We start from the raw sequence: 20,102 nt of genomic DNA on the forward strand, positions 1-20,102 counted from the left end.
CGCTTTTGCCCTGACCCCTCCTTTTCTGGGCTCCGACATTTCCCCTCTTGGGCACCGTCAACTCTGCGTGCCGCCCAAATTGTTCTGCTTGCCCGCACGATGTCCAGCAACCAAACCGCTTCCTCGCGATAGCAATTGCGCCAGAGAAGGTTCCTGAGGGAAGTTCCTCGAGGAAAGGTCCACAAATCAAGATAAACACGAGCTCTTCACTCCGGGACGAGTTCCCTTCGAGTCTCGGAGCCAACTTGCCCTCTTCGATCAGTGGTGTCCTTCCTTTGATCAACGGAAGATCCACTGGTCCTCTTCTCCTTCTCCTTAGTCTAAAGCTCCTGATATCCTCGTTGACGTCTACCCAACCATGAAACGACACTTTAGCTTGATCTTTGGCAAGAAAGCCCCACCCTCGTCCATAGCCTCGCCGACGGACGAGCCACTCGACAGTACTTCGCCAGATCTCAAGCAACGACATTCCTTTCACGGCTCACCGCCACGCTTGCCAGCCTCAGATCAGCTTAGTCCCTTCAAAGTAGGTTTCGAGCCTTCGACCTCTGTGCAGCGAGGGCAGCTCTCTGGATCCGAAGATAGCAGCAACAATGCGGAAGCGCAGGCTAAAGGCGCTAAGGAGGCCACCTCTGACGTCGCTTCGAGGATGAAGCAGGACACCTTAAGGCCAGATATGGGACGCAGGGTGCGAAGTGAGTACAGTAGATCGTATTGGACACCTTCGACGGTTGCATTTCGTTGACGTCGATGTCTCCTCTGCCTTCAGGCGCTTCAGTCGGACAGCAAAATACATCGGAGCGTGGCCGACCTCAGATGCCACCTCAAGAAGTCCAGGCCTTCAACGCGGAGATCTTGAAGAAGGCCGCTGCCCGGAAGCCTGACTGGCGTTCCCCGCGGAAGATCAGACAGGAGGCAGCCAGAGCTAGAGCCGAACAAAGCAGTCAGACACAGCCTCTGCTACGAGCTAATAATGGGACTGTACGCCCTGGACGAGGCCCCGCTGCTGCTGGACCTGGAGCTGGCATACATGCTTCGGGCAGACAATTCTCGGCCATGAGTCTGGCAGATCGCCTCGGTTTGGCTAAGGAGTCTGAGAAGGAAGATGGGCCTGCTTAGGGTATGAAAGGCTGAAGGTAGAGCAGCTCAAGTCCTACGAAGGATGTCACAGCTCATGACTGGGGTGGACCCTTGTGCGCTCGGGTCCTTCCACAGAAATCCATGAATCACTTCGACCATGCTATCCAACAGACCGTTTGATGTTGTGAGCGTCCATAGACGGTGGCGCCTCCACTGATAGTAGCGGATCTGGAAAGGTCAAGTGACCAGCCGGAGGAACGAGGCATGGCTCTGCTTCGCTTCTGACAGCCCTGCGTCAACCTGCGATCTCCGCTCTTGATCAATCGAAAGAAGATCCCAACTCGGATGCGAAGCCTGTGTGATTGTATCGAAAATAGATCGATGGTATGACAGTCCACTAGAGTTTGCGTGTCACAAAGATAGAGCTTGAGTCCCGCGTACCCTTCCCAGCTTCTGCGCGTGCTTGTGAAGTCGTCCCGTTCTCAGACTTGAGCCAGTCCCTCTGTTTGCGATGCGGTGCAAGTATTTACTCGCCGAAAGACTGCCGCTCTGAGCCCTGATGTATGGTGCCGATAGAGCTTGTCGTCGAAAGAGCTTTCCTCGAGACCCTTAGGCTATCAGCAATAGTCCCGCCCAGCCTTCTCCTCCGAGCTCCTCCAGCCTGAGGATGCATGTTGGCTGTCGGGATCCCAATGGATACGTGGGGGACAACTTCCAGTGGTATGGATGTACCTGATGAACCAAGAGCCGGCGCATCTTGTCCCGCTCTAGTCTGCTTCGCTGCCTGCCTGCCGAGGCCACTTCGATGCGTGGTCCCAGGTGCTGGCGGGGTACCAGTTCCTGCTCTCTCCCTTATTGCATGAGAAGCAACCAGAGCACCAGCAAGATTGTCCTTCGTAGCAAGCCTAGTACTATATTCTGAGACCACACTTCTGAACCTGTGTAAGGATCTTGCAACAGCAGGGAAGTATAGGCCCACTCTAGCTCTGCGGAAAGGCTTTCCCTCAGGTCGCATGCGGAGGTAGATCGGAGGTCATCCTCGGGACCGCTTCGTACCAGAAGTCGAGCTGAATGTGGCTCATGACCTTGTTTCGTATGCTCACACAGCGCCCTCGAGCTGTCTTGCCTGGAGCCAGGAAGCATTTCTGGCGAAGTCTCGTTCCATGAGTCCTGCATCAACAATCGTAGGCGAGACTGGGAGCACAATGGACCAATCGCGCACATCTTGGCACCATCGGCCTTCCTTGAAAATGCAAGTTGGGATGTGGCTTAGTGAGAGAGATAGTCCAACTCAAGTCCAACACCTTCAATGGGGGGCAAGGTGTTCGCATCGAGTGAAAGGTCAGGGGCTACAAGCCCACCTCAATCCTTTCCATCGCAGCATCAGCATCAGCGTCGCGGGAGGAGGAGCGGAAGGAGCCACGCGCTCGACTTGACTCCACATCTCGTCTCCTGCATGATAAGATCACGTGAAACAGGGTTTTGATTCTAGGGAAGACAGATGAAATGAATGGTACAGAAGACTGAAAATGACAGGATGACAGGTGACGTGGCTTTTGTCTTGAGGGCATGCGTTCGGAACCGAAAATCTCAACACTGCACAAGGGAGTTCCGCCCGTTCCGCCCGCTCGCTCCCACCTGCGCCCAGAGCTCTAGAGCCCAGCACTCAGCACCTGAGACGTGAGATTTGAGACCGAGACTGAGGCCCGCCTATCAGTGCAGTGCGTCTTGCGTAGTCAGCGCCTTGCAGTGGACGTACGTACAGGTGCTGAGCAGTTGTACTGGTACCGATCCTCAAGCGCTGGAGGATGCTGAAGCAGCGGTAAGCCTGGTGAGGAAGTGCACTGGCAGGGGTCCAAGCTTCGAGGTGAGGACCTCACTGCATGCGTCGCTGCGCTAAGCACTCCACGCTGATACTGCCACTTGCCCGGTCCAGATGCCGCAGATCTTCATGGACGTAGAAGACAGCTACACTGGCTATATGCTATGTCTTCCTGTTCTCGATAGCATGATGCCGCATCTGATACCACCCGCAAGAGCGTGGAAGTCAAGGAGCGAACACGAAGAGCTTGGAGAGACGCAGACCCCTGCATCAGGCCCGGTGGAACACGCAGCTCAGCTCAATGGCAAAGAGTAGATTGTAAGGAGTAATGCTGGATTTCTGTCTGCTTTTGCGACTCAAGATGAACAGGAAATGTACATGTGCGGTCTGTCGTGCTTCCTTGATATGCCAATTTCTTTGCCTCTTTGGGCGGCTACGATGAGACTGGTGGCGAACACTCCGAGATGTAGGGACCATTGGGAATGCAAATGAGGGATGGCCAAAGCAAGGAGGACATCGGAGATCAGTAGACGGGTGCTGGATGTCTGACCTCGTCTCATTGCACCTTGGACAACTGTCGGCAAGGCTGGCGCTCAGTATGCTAGATCATTGTCACTGTCGTGCAAGACGGAGAACATGGCTGGTGTGGAGATGTACTTCGTCAGCCAAGCCCGTATCACTCAAACGATTTAGCAGGGATGGACTGGTGCTCACCTGTATCATCTGCATCACTCAGGCCGTCATCATGGTCCTCAGTGCGTTCTCCCTCGTCTTCTTCAGGGATGGTGAGGCTGTCAAAGTGCTTCTTCATCTCCACGAGCATCTTGCGGTTGTTGGCGGCCCTAGCCTTGTAGATGGTCAATTTCTGCAGGCGATCTCGAGCCTCGGCCAGGAGAGAGCGGTAGGTAGCATTCTGATCACTGTAGAGATCCAAGAGCATTTCATGGGTCTCCAGCTGAGCTTTGAGGTCCTGCTTCTGCTTGCGCCACTTCTCGCGCTCTTTTCGCAAGACCTTGAGCTCGCGGTGCGTGGCGTCGTACTGCATCTCAGAGGGACTAGGCTTCTTGTCGATGTCGGAGGCAAGGCATACATTCGGGGTGTGTTTAGCATCGTGTTCGATCTTGGGCTTTACATCTACGGGACTAGTGTGGCTAGTGACTGGGACAGTGGAGCTTCTGTGGGGTGGCATGGTGGTGATGGGGCTCTGCAAAAGCACGTGAGGGAGGTTTTGAGTAGGGAGGATGTCGGGAGTGAGGAGAAGAGGCGAATGGAGGATATGGTCAAAAGGCAAGAGGACGAGAGAAGGAGGGGAGTCAAAAAGTGGACAGACGAAGCGAATGGCCGCGTGGGCGGGCACGGCCCTCCGCTTCGCTCTCTTGGCGGGGCCGCCTCGCAGCAATCAGTCGCCCCACCCACCTCTCGGCGGAATAGTGACGCAGACAATGAAGACTTCGCCACACCCGGACATTGCAGGAGCAGCCTATTCTGCCTCTTGACCACGATGCTCGCCTACCTACAGAGCTCACACTCGTTCTCGGAGGAGGAGGCTCAATTGAAGCATGTGCAGCCAATACTCTAGTGCTGTACTGCTCAAACGTTTCCCTCGTGGCTGCTGGTACGGGTCAGTGTCTAAAAGTAATAGCTCAATATTGTTTCAACCTCTCAGCTGCTGCCCTGTGAGTGACGGATCATACGTACATCTTCAGAGCAGATCAGTAGCCTCTTCATCAATAATCGAACCCAGCGTGCTCCTCCTTGAGATCGTATTCAAATCGCCCATCCCTCAACGTATAGATACTCTACCCCATTCTCAGCAGCCACATTCCCCGCCTGTCCAGCTCCAGTCATCTCTGGTGTCTGCTCTCTCTTCGCCTTGTCCTCTTCTTCCTCCCTCTCCTTTGGGACGGCAGGACAGTCCCTCTCCCCTCGCAGAGAAGGGCAATGGTCCCCTTCTTCCCAGTCGCAGGAGATGCACTGGCAATGGCAGAGCGTGCAGGCCTCTGCTGCTCCTCCTTCTTTGGAATTGGGTGGCTTCGTGTAGCACTTGAGAGAGGGAGTGGTGAAGTTCGGGTAGGGCATGTCCGAAAGAGACGGCGTTGAGATGCTTGGGACTAGGAGGTCGTCTAGCTCCTGGTTGAAGTTGGAGGTGGGACGGGGACCCTCCGAGGGAGTAAGCCCATTGCGACAACAGCCCGTGCGGAAGTTGGTAAGAGGTGCTGCTGTGGACGACGACCAGGGCCATGCTGCTGGGAGAGGACGGTGTGGATCCTTCATTGCATCGTCGGTCTGTTCATCGGCTAGACATTCCTCATCTTCGGGAAGGTAGAAGAGATATGTTGATAGAAATTGCGGAGGTGGCATCTCCGGATAATCTTCAGATTCCTCTGGCTCTGGTTCTGCTTCTGGAATAGCCCAGGGATGTCTTCGCTTAGGAGGTCCGACTACACCACCCACGCCGACCTCATCTTCTACTATCGGAGTGAGAGAGGTGGCGAAACTTCCAGCTCGAAGGTGTGCGGGAGCATCGGGAGGAGAGGTGAGAGCGCGACCTCGCTTGAACCAATTGTTGCTGACGGCTTCCTTGAAGAGGCTGATGGGTTTGGACGCTGAGGCTGAGCGCTGGCGACGGGGCTGGGGAGGTTTCAAGCGAGCTTGATTGGAGGAGGAGAAGATAGAAGGCCGCGATCGTTAAGGTCAGTGAGTGTGCGAAGGCGTATCGCAGTGTCTTCTCCACGACTCACTTCTGGGCTCAAGGGGTGATGACGATGCCATCATGCACGAGCGTGAAGATGGTCATAAGTCTAGGTGGTGTTGAAGATATATGCAGTACTCGGTATTGTATGTGGATGTGTGTGCGATGGAGGTAGCTTGATATTCTTCCGGATGAGATTGCGATGGTTGCTAGAGCATTCCGCGTCGCGTTCACGGCAGCTCTCCCACCATTCAGGCACGCGACGGGACAGGATGAGGGTGTGACCCTCGGTGTACGAGACGAAGGCAAGAGGGACTGCCATCGTCATGACTAGTGGAAAGAGCTTCGAAGTTGTTGAAAGGAAAGCATGCTCACGATGGGGGGAAAGAGTCGATGGTGAAAATTTCACATCAGTGGCGCCCAATTGCGCTTCATGATTGGCGGCCGGATATGAGTTGGTGAGGCAGTGGGCGGAATACCACCGTGTATGGCTACATTGGGCCGAAACACCCAACATCTTCTTCTCCGCATGGATGCTGAGATCTAATGTCCTGTTGGTCCAAGACTCGACATGGCGAGGTGGTCGATAATGAGAGAGACCACACGCTGTCGGTGGCTTGAGGTGATGCAGGTGGTCGAATTGCAGCGCTTGAGGTGGAAGCGCGCTGAGGCCCTTCCCGGCCCGCCAAGCAATCTCGTGCCTCAGCCTGAATCCTCGAACGCGTCGGGCATGTATCGGATGAAGCGGACATTTATCGGATGCCTATCGTATTCCCAGCCGGATTTGGGCACCGCGCGGTGATTTCCACGTCAGGGCTGAAGAATTATCGTAGGAATCACACGAATTGTCCTCCACTCTTCCATTTCATCGTCATGACACCAAGCCAAAGCATGTCATCTCCAGAGCCATAGACCGTCTTGACCTACCAACCCCTTTCTTCATGCACCAGCTACGAATCACCCACGCAGCAATCTCCTGAAGGCCGGGAGATCAAGCTACAGGGTGGAGAAGCTTTCTGACGCAGAACCTAACCATATAGGCGCCTTGAAGTGGATACCCAGCCAGCATGCCCTCGGCTGTGCCGGGGCTCTCGACTCCCGCTCCACCGTACCAAGACGCAACAGCACAAGCGTCATCGCCTACCCCAACTCCTTCTACTTCCACGCAACCATGTTCCACCAGTCATCAGGCTCAGGTGGCCACAACGTCTCCGGCAAAGAGAAAGCGAGTCAGGCGCGATGTCGCAACTGTTGCCGAATGGGCTCGACTGCACGCCGACTGTGGATGGACTTTGGCCCGGATTGCAGAGGAATTTGAGACTATGCCCTCTACGATCTTTAGCGCTATCAACCCCCCCGCTAGAAAGAAGGCAAAGATCACGGACGAGATGGTGCCTACAGTCATTAGGACCCTGAGGTCGCCAGCTGCGAGCCTGCAAGACCTCCAGGATGCCATTGTAGCTTCTCACGGCGATGTTGTCCCGATGGATCAGATCAAATCACTCGTTGCTCGAGATGTTCATGGTCGACTCACACCTCTGCCGGTACGTCTTGGCCTTCATGATCCTCTTGCCGAAGAGAAGTTCAGGCAGGATCTCGAGTACCTTGATCCCAACGACACCCGCAACATCATATGGGTCGGCCAAGCCCAAGCGCACATCACTCTCTGTAATGGCAATACCAAATGCAAGGATTTGACCGGCCCCATTCTCCCACCAGGCGATTTGAGCAACAAGTACCTCATAACAACGGCAGTCGTGGCTATGACCTTTGACACTACCATTTACGACCGCACCTACTTTGGTCTCCTGCCTCGAGAGGCTCCCGCTGAGCACGACGAAGAGGGAACACCAATCGTTAATAGCGCTTGGACGATATGGCAGGCTCTAGCGGCAACTGTCGAGCAACAATACTGGTCTTTCCAGGGAGAGACACTGTACATGCCCACCTGCATAATCGTCGACGAGTCGGTACTGGACGCCTTCCCTGTACTGGCCGACTTGTGGGCAGCCAGCAAGTGCATCTTCTACAGACTGCCGCCATGCTTGCGCAATCTCAGTCCTGTACATGCGTATGCCGAAGACCTCCCTCCTATCGTCTGTCGCAAGCAGGACACAGAAGTCCAAGATGACCTGGTGCAGAGGCACATTCTGAAGCACTGGGACACTTTATCTCCGGCGTTTTCAGAGAGGGCTTGTCGAAAGCTAGCTAAGTTCAGGAACGGAAACGAAGAGCCGATCACGGCAACGAACCGCAGACTGCTCCGTGGGGAAGACCATAGGGAGAACTCACCCGAGATGATAGATGGAGAGGCCAGCTTTGCGGCCCTTGAAGATGACGAGATGTCTAGCTCTTCCTCCGACTTTCCAGACCACTTGTTGCCTCGCAGAGGTCTTGAGGATGGACATTCGACATGTCAAACAGCAGAACGTCATGTATCTTCAGTCGCAAGCTCTCGCTCTGGGCGTCGAGAGCGAGGGCCACCACAAGGGTCGTCTGCTGATGGGACCAACACCAGACGTCAGCGAGGACCAAGATTCTCGACGGCATCTCTGTCCGGTTCGGAGCAACGAGCAAACAGACAGTCCGACATGCCTCCTGATACTCATACGACTACGCCGGGTGTGTCACCTTCTCATGCTGCAGATTGACCAGCGGCGGAACCCCCAGCGACAAGCTCCACTCGTGTATCCCCAGCTCCGCCTACTGCATCAAGGAAGCGAGGGAGAGCCACCACGGCAACAGCGCAAGCAGCAGAGGATTCCCGCATTGAAGCGTCAGATCAGACCTAGGACCCCACTCTGGCGCAAGGTCGAACAGGGAAAAGTATCAAGAAGCTGCCGATGGTTGGAAAAAGCAGAAGACGCAACTGTATAAACTGCGGGAAAGCCTGAGGAGCTGTATCCAGGCGCTGCCCGTTCGAGGATGGAGCAATGACGAGATTGCGAGGATTCCAAGGATCCAAGGCGTCTGCAACGCAATGAAACAACGTCGTGACCCTTGATGACGTGTGATCCAGGCAGGGCAGCAACGACCGAGTCGATGCTCACACAAACACATCGTGATGATAGCGTTGAGACTGACGGGACGTCGAGCCACTACTGACAGCCTGTCGTTCAGATAGTAAAGGGCAGACACTACCGATTTTAGCGACACTCGTAGTGAGGAGAACAGAGTTCAAGCTTGCGTAGCGCGTTCCTTCGCCATCAAGGCAATGCAGGGGGGTTGAAAAGATTCGGATCAAGGAAGCGTCCCAGGAGGTAAGTGGAAAGACTTGCCCTCAGCTCATCTTCATCTCCTGCTGCACGAAGGGACTCGCATCGGACTCATTCTGCTTGAGACCGTACGCCTCTTGCCTCGGCTCTACAATCGAGGCGGAGCGGATCAGTTGTCTCCAGTCTAAGACGAGCTGTCGGGCTCCCTCGATAGATGTATTGAGGGAGACGGGGCCTCCTCACGGTACCAGAGTTGCTCCCGGCGTGCCCATCTCCTTACGTACGGTGCAGTATCGTACCCTGTCTCCCCCCCTTCGTCTCTTCTTCAGACGAACAGAGAAGGTAAGGGGTGAGAAAACGCAGTACAGCGCGGTGCTCCTCCTTGCCTCCCTGCTTCCTCACCTTCTTAGCGTCCTACTCCTGCTCTTCTTCGATGGGAGGTACGGAACAAACGTTAGAAGATGTCCTGGTCTCATGTTGCATTGCTAGGGTCCAGTACTCACCGCAATCAGCACTGGGGGATCTGCTCATCCTTTGTCGTTCTTCTCTCCCTTGCTGTGCCCTGAATGTCCCACTTTATACAACAGCCTGATGCACTCGTTGTAACACTCCCTCTCAATGTCCTGTAATCCGGATTTATCGTCCAAGATTCCCTTGCCCTGCCAAAGACTGTCGATGATCATCACGGTAGCATCCGCTACTGCCATGTCATTCTCCTTCTCCTTGAATCGCCACTTCTCCAAGTCTGCTCTCAGAGTCTCAATGGAGGCCCTACCATCCGCTTCGAATGGCTTCAAGAGCTCTGCCGTGAGAGCTTGTCTAGCCTCGTAAACGACCTTCCGCAGCTTGCCCATGAGAATCTTCCACCTCCTCCCCGCTGGCTTGCAATGTTCGTCCAAGAGCTGTCGTGCAATCAAAGCTGCTAGAATCAGTCAATGCTCACGTGAGACCTTTGTCAAGGCTACCTACCAATTCCCACCTGCACCCCTTCGTCCAGATTGCCGTCTTGTCATCGCGCAATTTACGACTCAGCTCAATCTGGCCAAATTTGCTCAGACCACGGTTGAGCGCCATCTGTAGCCAAGGGGGAGAGAAGCGATGGTGCAATCAGCGGACAAAGTCGGGTCAGATGTTGGGCAGGCCTACCCGACTCACAGTCCAAAGGTGTAGGTACAATGCGCTCTCCATGTCGTCAATGTATCGATGACTATGGACGTTCGAATCTCGCAATGCTTCGTGGAGGTCCTCCAGGTTCTCTAGGATCGCGTCCACGCTCGCTCGAAGGCTACCACTAGTCACTCGGCCACCCGCGGCCTTGGAGACACGGCGTGACAGCTGCTCCGCCCTCTCGACCACGCTTGCGACCGCCAAGCCCCACTCCTCGGACGCAGCCTTGGCTATAGCATAGCAAGAAGGCGCGAAAAGTGGAGTCGCTGAGCGCGTATCGTCTTTAGCCCGGTCGATCGTCGCTGCGGCATCCGATGGATTGCGTTCTTCACGTATGCTAAAGTGCTTCCTTACATTCCCATAGTCTGCGAGGTAGAGTTTGCTTTTTGAGCCGCGCAGAAGTCTGACGTTGCCATCATTGAGGTCACGGTAATGATAGCCTTTCTCTGCAAGTTTGAGCAGCACTTCCGCCAATTGCTGATGGATACGCACAAGATAGCGCGGCAGGACTTGTCTGCCGATATGATCACCCCTATGTTGCCTGGTCACCAAGGCGCAAAGATGCCGAGCCGGGAAGTTCGCTGCAGCACTCGATGTTTGTGTCGTATCTGAAGTTGTGCCTTGGAAACCGGACGGCTGCTTGGCTAAGCCAATGGGTTGAGGCAGGAGTGGCAATTCTGACTCTAGACTTTCCCCAAAAGCCTTCCTAATGTTGCGTAGAGTGACTAATTCATGCGACGTCAGACGTGGGGCTACCCATGACATTTTGATCATATGCACTGGTCTTTTGCGGTCTTCGCCGGCATTGTAGAACATTGCAGTACGGGCACCGAAGAGTTCGGAGCGTACGTCGAGCGGTCGCATTCTGGTGACGTCGACATAGCTTTGCGTAGTCTCCGCGTGCGGCTCAATGAGCAAGCGCTCTGAGACGGTTACATCCCAGCGAGCGGACACCAAGTTCCAATATTCCTCTAAGGAGAGTAATTGCAAAATCTTCACAATCTCTATCTGATCGCCTCGCTCCCGGGAATCGTAAGCTCGAGAGCAGCCATAGAGGGCTGTATTGACGTACCAGAGTCGCACGGTATGCCCACACCAAGTCACGAAGTGCAAATGGGAGAGCACCGGACGATAGTGGAAGATCTTTCGCTGATGGCGTGGTGGAGGGCCGGATAAATTGGATGTCAACGCTGACGAACGTCATGAGGCGCTGATTCGAGAAGTGGGCCGCCGATACTCACCGCGTAGCGAAGACATTGTTGAATCGTTTTGTTCTTCCAATCAGATACGTCTTTCGTCTTGATCTTGACAAATGAGACGGTATGAGACCATTTGCACAAGTCCCCATCTTCTGATGAGCTGTGAGGCTCTGTTCCTTGCACGAAGATGTCCAACTCGCTGACTTCGGGGTTCACAAAGTCGTCTCTTAAGGGCTTGCGTAGTGGGCGAAACGATCTGTCAATGAAAGTCGGATCACAGTGCGCAACAGCGCTCGCCTGACTCACCTTGCTTTCCGGCCACCAAGTCCTTGAGACAGATACGAACTTGCCATATTCTGACGCTCCTGCGCCCATGCATCTACGTATCAGCTCGCTCAGCGTGCAGACATGCGCCGCAATCTGTGCCTCGTGACATGTCCCAGCGTCAACAGCCTCGTTGAGTCTTCCGAGTACTTCCTTTCCCTCGCAAGTGTCCAGAATAGTATTTGCGGAAGCGTGGACCGCTGGGCTCGTTCTCATGACGTAGAATTCAGGGTAGAAGCGACCTGCGGCGTCCCGCTTGATCTGCGCCTCGAGTGCTTCTCTGTCATCGTCCCAGTGGGGATCTCTAGAGGAGTGGTCATCCTCGGCTATCTCTTCCGCTCCCTCCTCCTTCTCCTGCTCTTCTTCGCCCCACGGCTGTTCTGAGTCCCCCGACTCAGACTCCGACCCCAACTCCAACCAATGCACTGCCTCCTTCGGAGTCTCCGGCGGCCTACCGAGCAAGACTTCAGGGACCATCGTCCTCACGTCTATGTTCCCCCTGAAATAGGGCGCTGGTGTAGCCTCAAACGCGAAGGTGTATGGCTGAGTAGCATTGGGCTGAGGGAGTGTTGCACATTCATGGCCATTGGGTCCTGCCTGATCTGCGAAGGGAGTGCTAGTGGACGACATGTCCATGGCTCTCTACTGAATCGAGAGGCGTTAAGAGGGCGACGGGGACCACAGCAGGATTTCTTCAAGAGGACCCGAGTCCGTTGAGTCTACTGTACCGTATGGAGGGATTGCGAGGTTAGGCGGAGATGTCTAGAAGTCTTGTACTCGCGAGATTGCGCAGCTCGGCGTATCATGCGGTTGACGGGTCCCGTAAGTGGCTTGCAAAGATAGACCGTTCCTTCTTGTCTAGCTCACGAGCACCTGCAGTCAGGGAGGTAGTCTTGCTGATGCTTACCACTGTTGTGATCATGAAATTCAATGTGGAGCGGAAGGAATGCTGCAAGAATCAAGACCGCTACCGGAAACGGGTCGCGATGGCGGGGGCGAATCTGGGCGCGTGGCTTTATGGCCGGGTGCATTCCTCCCGATCCGACTTTCCTCACAATCGTGGAGCCGGGACGGGAGATACAGTACAATAGAGCACAGGCCAGAGACGGAATGCTACGAGAGAACTCACAGTATCATCTCAGCCGGGTACAAGATGCGGCAACCACTTTGCCGAGCATTCGACGATAAAGTCTCTCCAATACCTAATATCCGATCAATCACAGCCGTCACAGATGCTCCGGGTTTGCTGCACACCATTCACTTCGGCCCATACTACGTCCACACCATTAGCTTTAGCCCACACGTTCATCAAGGACCTGGCATGCTTCCGGTCTGAGGCTGAAAGAGCTCCGCACAACCCGACCGATATCTGCTCAATCTTCGCGTATGGACATAAGCCACTGCAAAGGAAGGCGCTGGTGGATGTTTTGCCAGAGGGCGGAAAGAGAAGACCTAGCAAGATGCCACCTGGCTCCTAATGGCATGGCATAGCATTGTCAAGCGGTGTGGGTGACCTAGTGGGTACATCGGTGAGGACAAATGGAGAGAAAGAAAGTGGGTGCAGTCGGCTACAATATCTTGACACCATGGCCAGGAGGCGCAGCGAGATCCCGTGACAAGCAGCACAAAAGTGAATGTGATGCCGAACAAGCTTGCTGACCTCTTTCGTATACCGGCCGTCACCGCGCTGCTCGGTGCACGAATCGCTCCAGTCGCAGTTCGAGTGGTAGTCGAACTCATCGGGAGGTCGGGGATCAAAGAGGGAAGGGGTAGACAAGTCCGATGCTCAAGGATTCAAGTGTACCCAGGTCCCGAGTCCCGACTGGCTAATTGCACTGTGCGGCCTTCTCTTGGCTTCGCATGTCTTGTTGAAGGCCAGTCAGTGTGTGGTCGCAACTGTGTTGGCCTAACAAGTGATCGCTCTCGCGATTCAAGTACTGTACGCGGCCAGATGGTGAGTGCTTGGATACAGGGTTGAGCTTGAGTTTAAGTCTGAGCCTGTGTCCGGTCTTGTGTGTGCGCAGCTGCCTTACTGCCGTGAAGCATGCTTATCTCTATCGTAGGAGTCGAAGCCAGGACCGTCAAGCCTTCCAAAGCAGATCGCGGCCATCGCCCATTCGCATAGATCCGCCGATGGGATTCGTGCAGAGCAACGAGCCGTTCAGCACTTTCTGACTCCATCACTCCTCTTCCCCCTGCTTTCTCGGCATCTCTTCCCTTATGACCTCAACGACAAAACCTCCCCTTCCCATTCAGATATGGATCCAGATGTAGATTCACGTCCGGATTTGCCAATTCGAGTAGTCTTTCCTTTCCACGACTGGCCAGCTGCTCTAGTTCAGCCGGGACTGCGACAGGTGTAGGAGGAAGGGTAGCACGCCTCCGTACTGATCAGCGCCGTTGCCCAGAACGATGAGCATCATCTTCATCAGCAATCACGTGTATTCCTCACCAACCTCCCGCCGAGTGCACCCATCCTCGTCTTCCAGCAAGAGCTCATCCTTCTCCTCCGTCTGTTGCGCCTCCGCCTCCGCATCGCATCTTCAAGCACGGAGAGGCTCGGACAATGGATCGGACCCAGGTGTGGATGTTGAGTCGGACCTGGAGCCAGAGCGCGGGTTTCAGCCCGAGGCTCTCTCTCCATCAACACCAACACCACACCCGCCTCGAAGTACCTCTTCCGCCCTCCGCATACCCCTCCTTCTCCCTCTCACTCAGAAAGCTCGTGCTGCAACACCCCCTTCTCCTCCTGCTTCGCACCCTGGAGTCGTTCTCATCCTCAGGACTCTCTCTGTGAACTTCCTCAGGAGGGTTTTCCCACCCCAGGCATACTCGCCCGCACTCGCACTCGCAGAAACAGAAGATGGAAGATGGAGTGCTCCCTCCCCCGCGCGGTGCGATGCGGTGCGGTGCGGTGCGGTGCGGTGCGGTGCGGTGCGGTGCGGTGCGGTGCGGTGCGGTGCGGTGCGGTGGGAGGGCTGCGATTGGGAAGCTTGTACTGTGGTACTTTCCGGTACAGTACAGTAGTAGGGAGAAGGAGGAAAAGTGCGGTCCGATTCGGAGCAGAGAGCCCAGAGCCCAAGGCGGAAGAGGCTTGGTCGTTCGGGTTGCTCATTGTTTCATGGTTGGGGGAGCGAGAGCGGGGGCGAGAGCGGGGGCGAGAGTGAGAGGAAGAGGAGAGTGGGAGGAAGGGATATGAAGCGACTCGAGCCAAGAGGAGGAAGAGGAGGACGATGATCCTGCGCTCATTGCACAGCCCGGGAAAAGGGCGGCTTCCTAGTGATCGCTTCTTGCGAGCGACGCGAGAGATGAGCCGTTCTCTTGGACATCCAAAATCAACAATGGTCGTACTTGTGGGAGATGGATTCGCAGCATGATACCTCCCGAAGGAAACTGTGTCCAGGCTTGAGCGAGCGGAGCGAGCCAGAGGAACAGAAGCCAAAGAGTACGATAGAGTCACTGAATGACAGGACAGGACAGTACAGGACAGGGCAAGGCAGGACGAGGTTGGTAGGACAGATCCATTTTCAAGTGCACGATCTGACTCCCGTCTGGGCTGCCCGTCTCCTACAGTATGTATATTCACCACGACCTACCCAGTAGTAATGTCAACTCCCGTACGAACCAGCTAGACACGGTTCAGATGCCTCTTCTTCGTCCTCTCCTCTTCCTCTTCCTCTTCCTCAGGGTGGCCCCCTAGTGTGGTGCTCGCGCTTCTACCCCTGCTGATATCTGCTCCTCCTCCTCCTCCTGCTTCTCCTTTTGCTCGTGTCCTCTACTCTCTACTCCCTCCCCCCCACCTCGCCTTGCATCCAGCAAGCGCTCCACTCTGCCTCTTCTGCAGCAATATCCAGTCCAGTCCAGTAGCGGTGCCGAGCCCTTCCGCTTCTTCCTTTGTCTCTGTCTTTGTGGTAGAGTTGGAAAGTACAGTACAGAAGGATGAGCCTACTCGCCTTTCTCCCGTCGTTGTTGACTCTCTGGCGTTTCGTTTCGGAGGTAAATCCTGATCCTGATCCTGATCCTGATCCCGATCCTGATCCTGATCCTGACAAAGCTTGCGCTTCAGCTCCCGCTTCTTCTATCGCTATCTCTCTCCAACTGCTCGTCCTTGTGCTCCTCTTCAGCAAGTCTTTGGAAGGTACCGTACCACACCATTCGAGATCAGCCAAAGCGACAGAGATACTGTCCCAGTAGAGGAAGGAGAGGCGGAGAAGCAGGCAATGGCAATGGGAGCCAGCGTACGGGAAGGTGTTGCGGACCAGGACCAGGACCAGGACCAGGCTGACGGGGAGTGAGTGCGGAGGGGTGTGTTGCTTTCGAATTTGGGCTTGGGCTTGCGCTTGGTGGTGCGGTACAGAGCGGAGCAGAGCAGTGGGTCAGAGCGCCCTGCTTGCTGGTTCTGATGAAGAACTTCCAAGAGTCGAGAGAGCGAGAGGAGGAAGGTGCTGAGGAGCTCTGGCCTGGAGTCCACGTATGTGCTTGCTGCCGTGTGCGTCTGCCTCGAGGAGGAGTGTTCCATTGTCATGCCTGTGCTGCCGTGCAGGATCGTGAAGTGCCTCCCTGCTTGTCTTGACTGGGCCAATGGCTGGTGGCAGAGGCGGGTGGGAGGATGGTACGGACGAGACCTCCATGATGGTAGTGATCGGTTGTGGTGAGGCGTCGCACTGTTGCCGGGTGCAGCCAAAGAGTGAGTGAGTCAACGAGGGATGAGTGGCGTGAAAGGTACCGTTGGATGTGCAGTCTGGCTAGCTGGGTAGGACGTTGGAGCAGCATTCGTCGTAGCTGGAATACAGAGGGACTATGGTGTTCTTTCGTCATGAGTTTCATAGAGACAGAGGACTCTTGCGGTCTATCTCACCTCAAGTTCGATGAGAGGCTACCGCAAAAGAGCTACATCCCGTACCAGTAGCCCCTTCACTCGGATCGGAAGTGAGCAGCCAGAGTCCCCCTTCTCATGTCCAGCACGCTCTAGACTGAATCCATGCGTGTGTGAGTCCGATGTGCCCCGAGCGGGAGAAAGCGGATTGCTTTTCTGTAAGACGACGGACGAAGGACGAAGAGGAAGATTGCCGCTCAGGCACAGTTCTGAGGACGGAGGGGCAACGACTGGCGAGGGGCGACCGGGGACCGGCCGGCCTTTACATCGGAGGACGAGCATGGGCTGCCTGAGATGAGGAACAAGCGAGGTATCGACGAGTGTCAGCAAACAGACCAAGCGAGGTAACGAGTCGAGGGAGCAACAACGACGACGACGACCATCACAACACGCCCACGCCCACACACCCACGTCCACACACAGTCACAAGATCACACCGGAAAGTTTCTTGTGTGTTTCCCTCCGAGCGGAGAAATGGCGACAGGGGGATTGGGCGTCAAATGAGTGGGACGAGTGAGTGAGGGAGGGAGGGAGTGAGGAAGTGCTGGGGGTGAAGTGCCTGCAAGTGGGACCCGCTGGGCAAATCAACGGCGGATGATTGACTTTGCTTGCAGGCAACGTGTGGGCTGGAGGGTAAGAGGAGGAGGGTGGCCTGTGCGTTGCTCTTTCTTGGCTGCGATGGGCCAGGCCGTCGACGAGGGAGCAACCAAGGGGGCGACAAAGTGGGCGGCAATGAATGAGTTTGCCAAAGGGGAGGGGGGAGAGGAGAAGCCTCGGAGCACAACGGCTTTGCTCAGAGGGACGGCTGAGCACACAGTGGGCAGAGGCACTGGGCTGGGCGGGGCAAGAGAGGGGGGGATGGGTGGCAGAGCAAAGCAGCCGATTCCTCTCTTCTCCTCCTCTCGCCACGCCCACTGCCTCTGCCATGGTGCAAAGGTACATAAGCACCCCCCATCGACGCCCCTCATCTCCCCCCCCTTCCTTTTCTCATCATCACTCACTCCTTCACCACCACCACCAACTCCACCACTCTTCCAATTGACGACGACGACGACGACCACTACTACCACCACTACTACGATGGCCTAACAATCACCACACCGACTCTCTTTGGTCTCTCTCTCTCTCCCTCTCCTTCGGCCACGGACTCCATGACCACGCAGTCGAGCAGTCGAGTCACAGCACCCAGCCCTACCAGCCATCAGCACAGGTGAGTTCCCTCTCTCCATCCCCAGCGTCCTTCTTCCTCTTCCCTGGGTCCCTTTTGTCCACTTGCTGTCCAGCACGACCCCCTATGCGACTCGGTCCACTCTAGTCCTCATCAACATCATCATTGATGGTGATGATGATGATGGTTAGACGATGATCTTGCAGCCCGTAGCGACGAGGTTTAGGCCACAAAACAGCAGTGGACATAGGGCAGAGGGGTTAAGAGTAGGACGCTTGGCGGATGGACACTACTGGGCTGTGCTGTGCTGCACCACACTACACTACGGTACATCATGATCTCTTGGCCAGAGGCTGTACCAAGCTCCTTTCTGGAGATTGGCGAGCGTCGAGAGACTTGATCGTTACTGTCGAGGCAGAGGCTGAGGCTAAGGCTTAGGCTGGGGACACTGTAGACGCCGACATTAGACTCCTGCCGATTGGGTTGCCCTCGCCATACAAGGACGAGCACTACGAGGATCATCGAGACTCTTCTCTTAAGCAGAAGACCACTGGACATCGACTAGGATATGGATCTTACCCTTACTTACTCGAGGCAGCACTCGTAGGTGTGGTACGTCGTTGAGAAGCTGTTCGGCACAACAGTCGCTGACTTGACCTCTTTCCCAGTTCTACTCGCAGCTATCAGCACCACGACGATTGTGGAGCCCACATCGACACCACCTTGGCCTCGACTTCTTCGACGACTTCCATCTTCACAAGAGGAATCTCGAGGGCATCGACTCAAAGCAGTGAGTACTCGAGCATCAATGTAGAGCAATACGAGCCACTCTTGACCAAGATCCTTGCTCTCCCTCACCATCACAGCTCAATGACGCGACGCGACGACAGTCTCACCCTCGACCCTGGTCATCAATTCGCTACTCGATGCGCTCATCCATCAAAGACCCTCACCACCCATAAGCCAAGACGCTCTCGACCGTCATCGTGTCTTACTCGACATTCGTCGCCCCTGTACCACCTACCAGTGTAGCTTGCAAACATCGTAACACCTCGTCGAATAACAACTCGCATCGCATCGCACATCCCATCTCATCTCCTTCACACATACTTTTGACGCCTGCATCTTCCTGTGATGTCCAGATGTAAAGTAGAGAGAGTCAGTCTTGAGAGCGGGGGGCGGGGCGAGTCGTTGAATTGCGTGACTTTGGACATGGACAGTATTGATGAAAGAAAGAGTGCTTGCTCAGCGAACTACTGTACTGTACTGTACTGTACTGTACTGTACTGTGCTCAGTCACTCACTCACTCACTCACTCGAGTCAGGACGATGCATCTGAGCACTCGGCGGATGGATGGATGGATGGATGAAGGAGGATAGATAGGCGGACAGGGAGCGGTCACCGACACCACCGCCACTCGTATCGCGACACAACACTTCGCTCCACTGCGGGACGGGATAGTCTACTTCACTCCAGGACGATGTACTCCACTCCAATTCGCACTCGCTCTACTCTACTCTACTCTACTCCCAACGCGCGTCATCCCCATACACATCTACATCTACATCTTCATCTACATCTTCATCTACATCCACATCTACATCAAAATGTTCATCTTCATCTTCAGCCACATCGCAAAGAGTCAAGAATCAAGACTCAAGAGTCAACCGGACTCACAATCGAACAGAAATCGCATCAAGTCGAGTCAAGTCTACGATACTCGACTCGACTCTACTCTACTCTAGTCTACTCTACGATACTCAGACTCAGACTGGGAGTGGGACTGGGATGGAAACCTCAGGACCAAGAACTCAGGACTAAGAGCTGAGAGCTCGGAATACGGGGCTCGGATCTCAGAGCTCAGAACTCAGAGCTCAGGATTGAGAATCCAGGAGTGAGAGCTTGGAGCTTAGAGCCAACAGCTCAGAGCTTACTGTTCACTGTCGAATTATGGGAGGGAGATGGGGAGGGAGCGAGAGGGAGGGAAAGAGGGAGGAAGAGAAGGGCATCTCAGACCAACTTCGCCCCATCCCTCTTGCTACTACGAATGATCGATGCTGATGCTGATGCTCAAGAAGATGCCGATGGCGGTGATGGACCATGGCGATGGGCGATGGTGGTGATAGCGATAGCGTAGCGTACAATACTCTACAGTACAGTACTGTATTGATCCCGCCGAACCGAAGCGGAAGACGAAAGCCGAAAGCCGAAGAGTGACCGGCGATGAATGTACTGCAGTGCACAGTCTTGTACAATGCTTGAACTGCATTTCCTTGCTTCGAGTGAGTGAGTGCTTGATGACTATTGCACTGCACAGAGGGCGGGGGACTCGATCCTGCAGATTTCAATGCGGGTGATCTTCTCTTCGTAGTAAGAAGGAAGAGAGCAGCGTCGATTTCGAGCCTCTCACAGCTCCTGAGCCTTCTCCTTACCTATCCCTGCCTACCAAAATGCGTTGCGTCTTCCATTACGCTCTCAATCAGTACCACCTGTTCTCCTTCGGCGTCCGAGCATGTCCGCGTTTGTGTCTCGCAGCAAGTCCTCCTCTCCTTGTACAT

The 20,102-nt window shown here is 55.0% G+C and overlaps 9 protein-coding genes across 9 annotated transcripts; 3 read left to right on the forward strand and 6 right to left on the reverse strand.

The window, feature by feature from the left end:
- Positions 1 to 358: 358 nt before the first annotated feature.
- Positions 359 to 1,119, forward strand: BCV69DRAFT_301907 (hypothetical protein; the record flags this gene model as incomplete). The annotated part of the gene is made up of 2 exons (XM_025494615.1): positions 359 to 695; positions 770 to 1,119. 2 exons carry the CDS (start codon positions 359 to 361, stop codon positions 1,117 to 1,119), a joined length of 687 nt encoding a protein of 228 aa, XP_025344885.1.
- Positions 1,120 to 1,362: 243 nt separating this feature from the next.
- BCV69DRAFT_127641 (hypothetical protein) lies at positions 1,363 to 2,242 on the reverse strand. The gene has a single exon (XM_025489195.1). It carries the CDS (start codon positions 2,093 to 2,095, stop codon positions 1,607 to 1,609), a length of 489 nt encoding a protein of 162 aa, XP_025344886.1. The 5' UTR covers positions 2,096 to 2,242; the 3' UTR covers positions 1,363 to 1,606.
- A 1,336-nt stretch (positions 2,243 to 3,578) lies between these two features.
- Positions 3,579 to 4,161, reverse strand: BCV69DRAFT_295756 (hypothetical protein; the record flags this gene model as incomplete). Its single annotated transcript, XM_025493924.1, has 1 exon — positions 3,579 to 4,161. The coding sequence occupies exon 1, from the start codon at positions 4,089 to 4,091 to the stop codon at positions 3,579 to 3,581; it is 513 nt and encodes a 170-aa protein (XP_025344887.1). The 5' UTR covers positions 4,092 to 4,161.
- Positions 4,162 to 4,669: 508 nt separating this feature from the next.
- On the reverse strand, positions 4,670 to 5,677 carry BCV69DRAFT_301909 (hypothetical protein; the record flags this gene model as incomplete). The annotated part of the gene is made up of 2 exons (XM_025494616.1): positions 4,670 to 5,553; positions 5,644 to 5,677. 2 exons carry the CDS (start codon positions 5,675 to 5,677, stop codon positions 4,670 to 4,672), a joined length of 918 nt encoding a protein of 305 aa, XP_025344888.1.
- On the reverse strand, positions 5,644 to 6,386 carry BCV69DRAFT_128070 (hypothetical protein). The gene has a single exon (XM_025489199.1). It carries the CDS (start codon positions 6,109 to 6,111, stop codon positions 5,704 to 5,706), a length of 408 nt encoding a protein of 135 aa, XP_025344889.1. The 5' UTR covers positions 6,112 to 6,386; the 3' UTR covers positions 5,644 to 5,703.
- A 275-nt stretch (positions 6,387 to 6,661) lies between these two features.
- On the forward strand, positions 6,662 to 8,245 carry BCV69DRAFT_301910 (hypothetical protein; the record flags this gene model as incomplete). The annotated part of the gene is made up of 1 exon (XM_025494617.1): positions 6,662 to 8,245. The coding sequence occupies one exon, from the start codon at positions 6,662 to 6,664 to the stop codon at positions 8,243 to 8,245; it is 1,584 nt and encodes a 527-aa protein (XP_025344890.1).
- Positions 8,246 to 9,029: 784 nt separating this feature from the next.
- Positions 9,030 to 11,048, reverse strand: BCV69DRAFT_127844 (hypothetical protein). Its single transcript, XM_025489198.1, has 4 exons — positions 9,965 to 11,048; positions 9,779 to 9,883; positions 9,313 to 9,711; positions 9,030 to 9,234 (listed from the first exon to the last, which is right to left on the reverse strand). Exons 1-3 carry the CDS (start codon positions 10,838 to 10,840, stop codon positions 9,337 to 9,339), a joined length of 1,356 nt encoding a protein of 451 aa, XP_025344891.1. The 5' UTR covers positions 10,841 to 11,048; the 3' UTR covers positions 9,030 to 9,234; positions 9,313 to 9,336.
- Positions 11,049 to 12,290, reverse strand: BCV69DRAFT_127684 (hypothetical protein). Its single transcript, XM_025489196.1, has 2 exons — positions 11,482 to 12,290; positions 11,049 to 11,401 (listed from the first exon to the last, which is right to left on the reverse strand). Exons 1-2 carry the CDS (start codon positions 12,133 to 12,135, stop codon positions 11,258 to 11,260), a joined length of 798 nt encoding a protein of 265 aa, XP_025344892.1. The 5' UTR covers positions 12,136 to 12,290; the 3' UTR covers positions 11,049 to 11,257.
- Positions 12,291 to 17,405: 5,115 nt separating this feature from the next.
- Positions 17,406 to 19,664, forward strand: BCV69DRAFT_315280 (hypothetical protein). The gene is made up of 3 exons (XM_025495188.1): positions 17,406 to 17,585; positions 18,224 to 18,333; positions 19,309 to 19,664. Exons 1-3 carry the CDS (start codon positions 17,527 to 17,529, stop codon positions 19,440 to 19,442), a joined length of 303 nt encoding a protein of 100 aa, XP_025344893.1. The 5' UTR covers positions 17,406 to 17,526; the 3' UTR covers positions 19,443 to 19,664.
- The last annotated feature ends 438 nt before the right edge of the window (positions 19,665 to 20,102 follow it).

Source organism: Pseudomicrostroma glucosiphilum (assembly GCF_003144135.1).
Source record: "Pseudomicrostroma glucosiphilum strain MCA 4718 unplaced genomic scaffold BCV69scaffold_21, whole genome shotgun sequence".
Lineage (NCBI taxonomy): Eukaryota > Fungi > Basidiomycota > Exobasidiomycetes > Microstromatales > Microstromataceae > Microstroma > Microstroma glucosiphilum.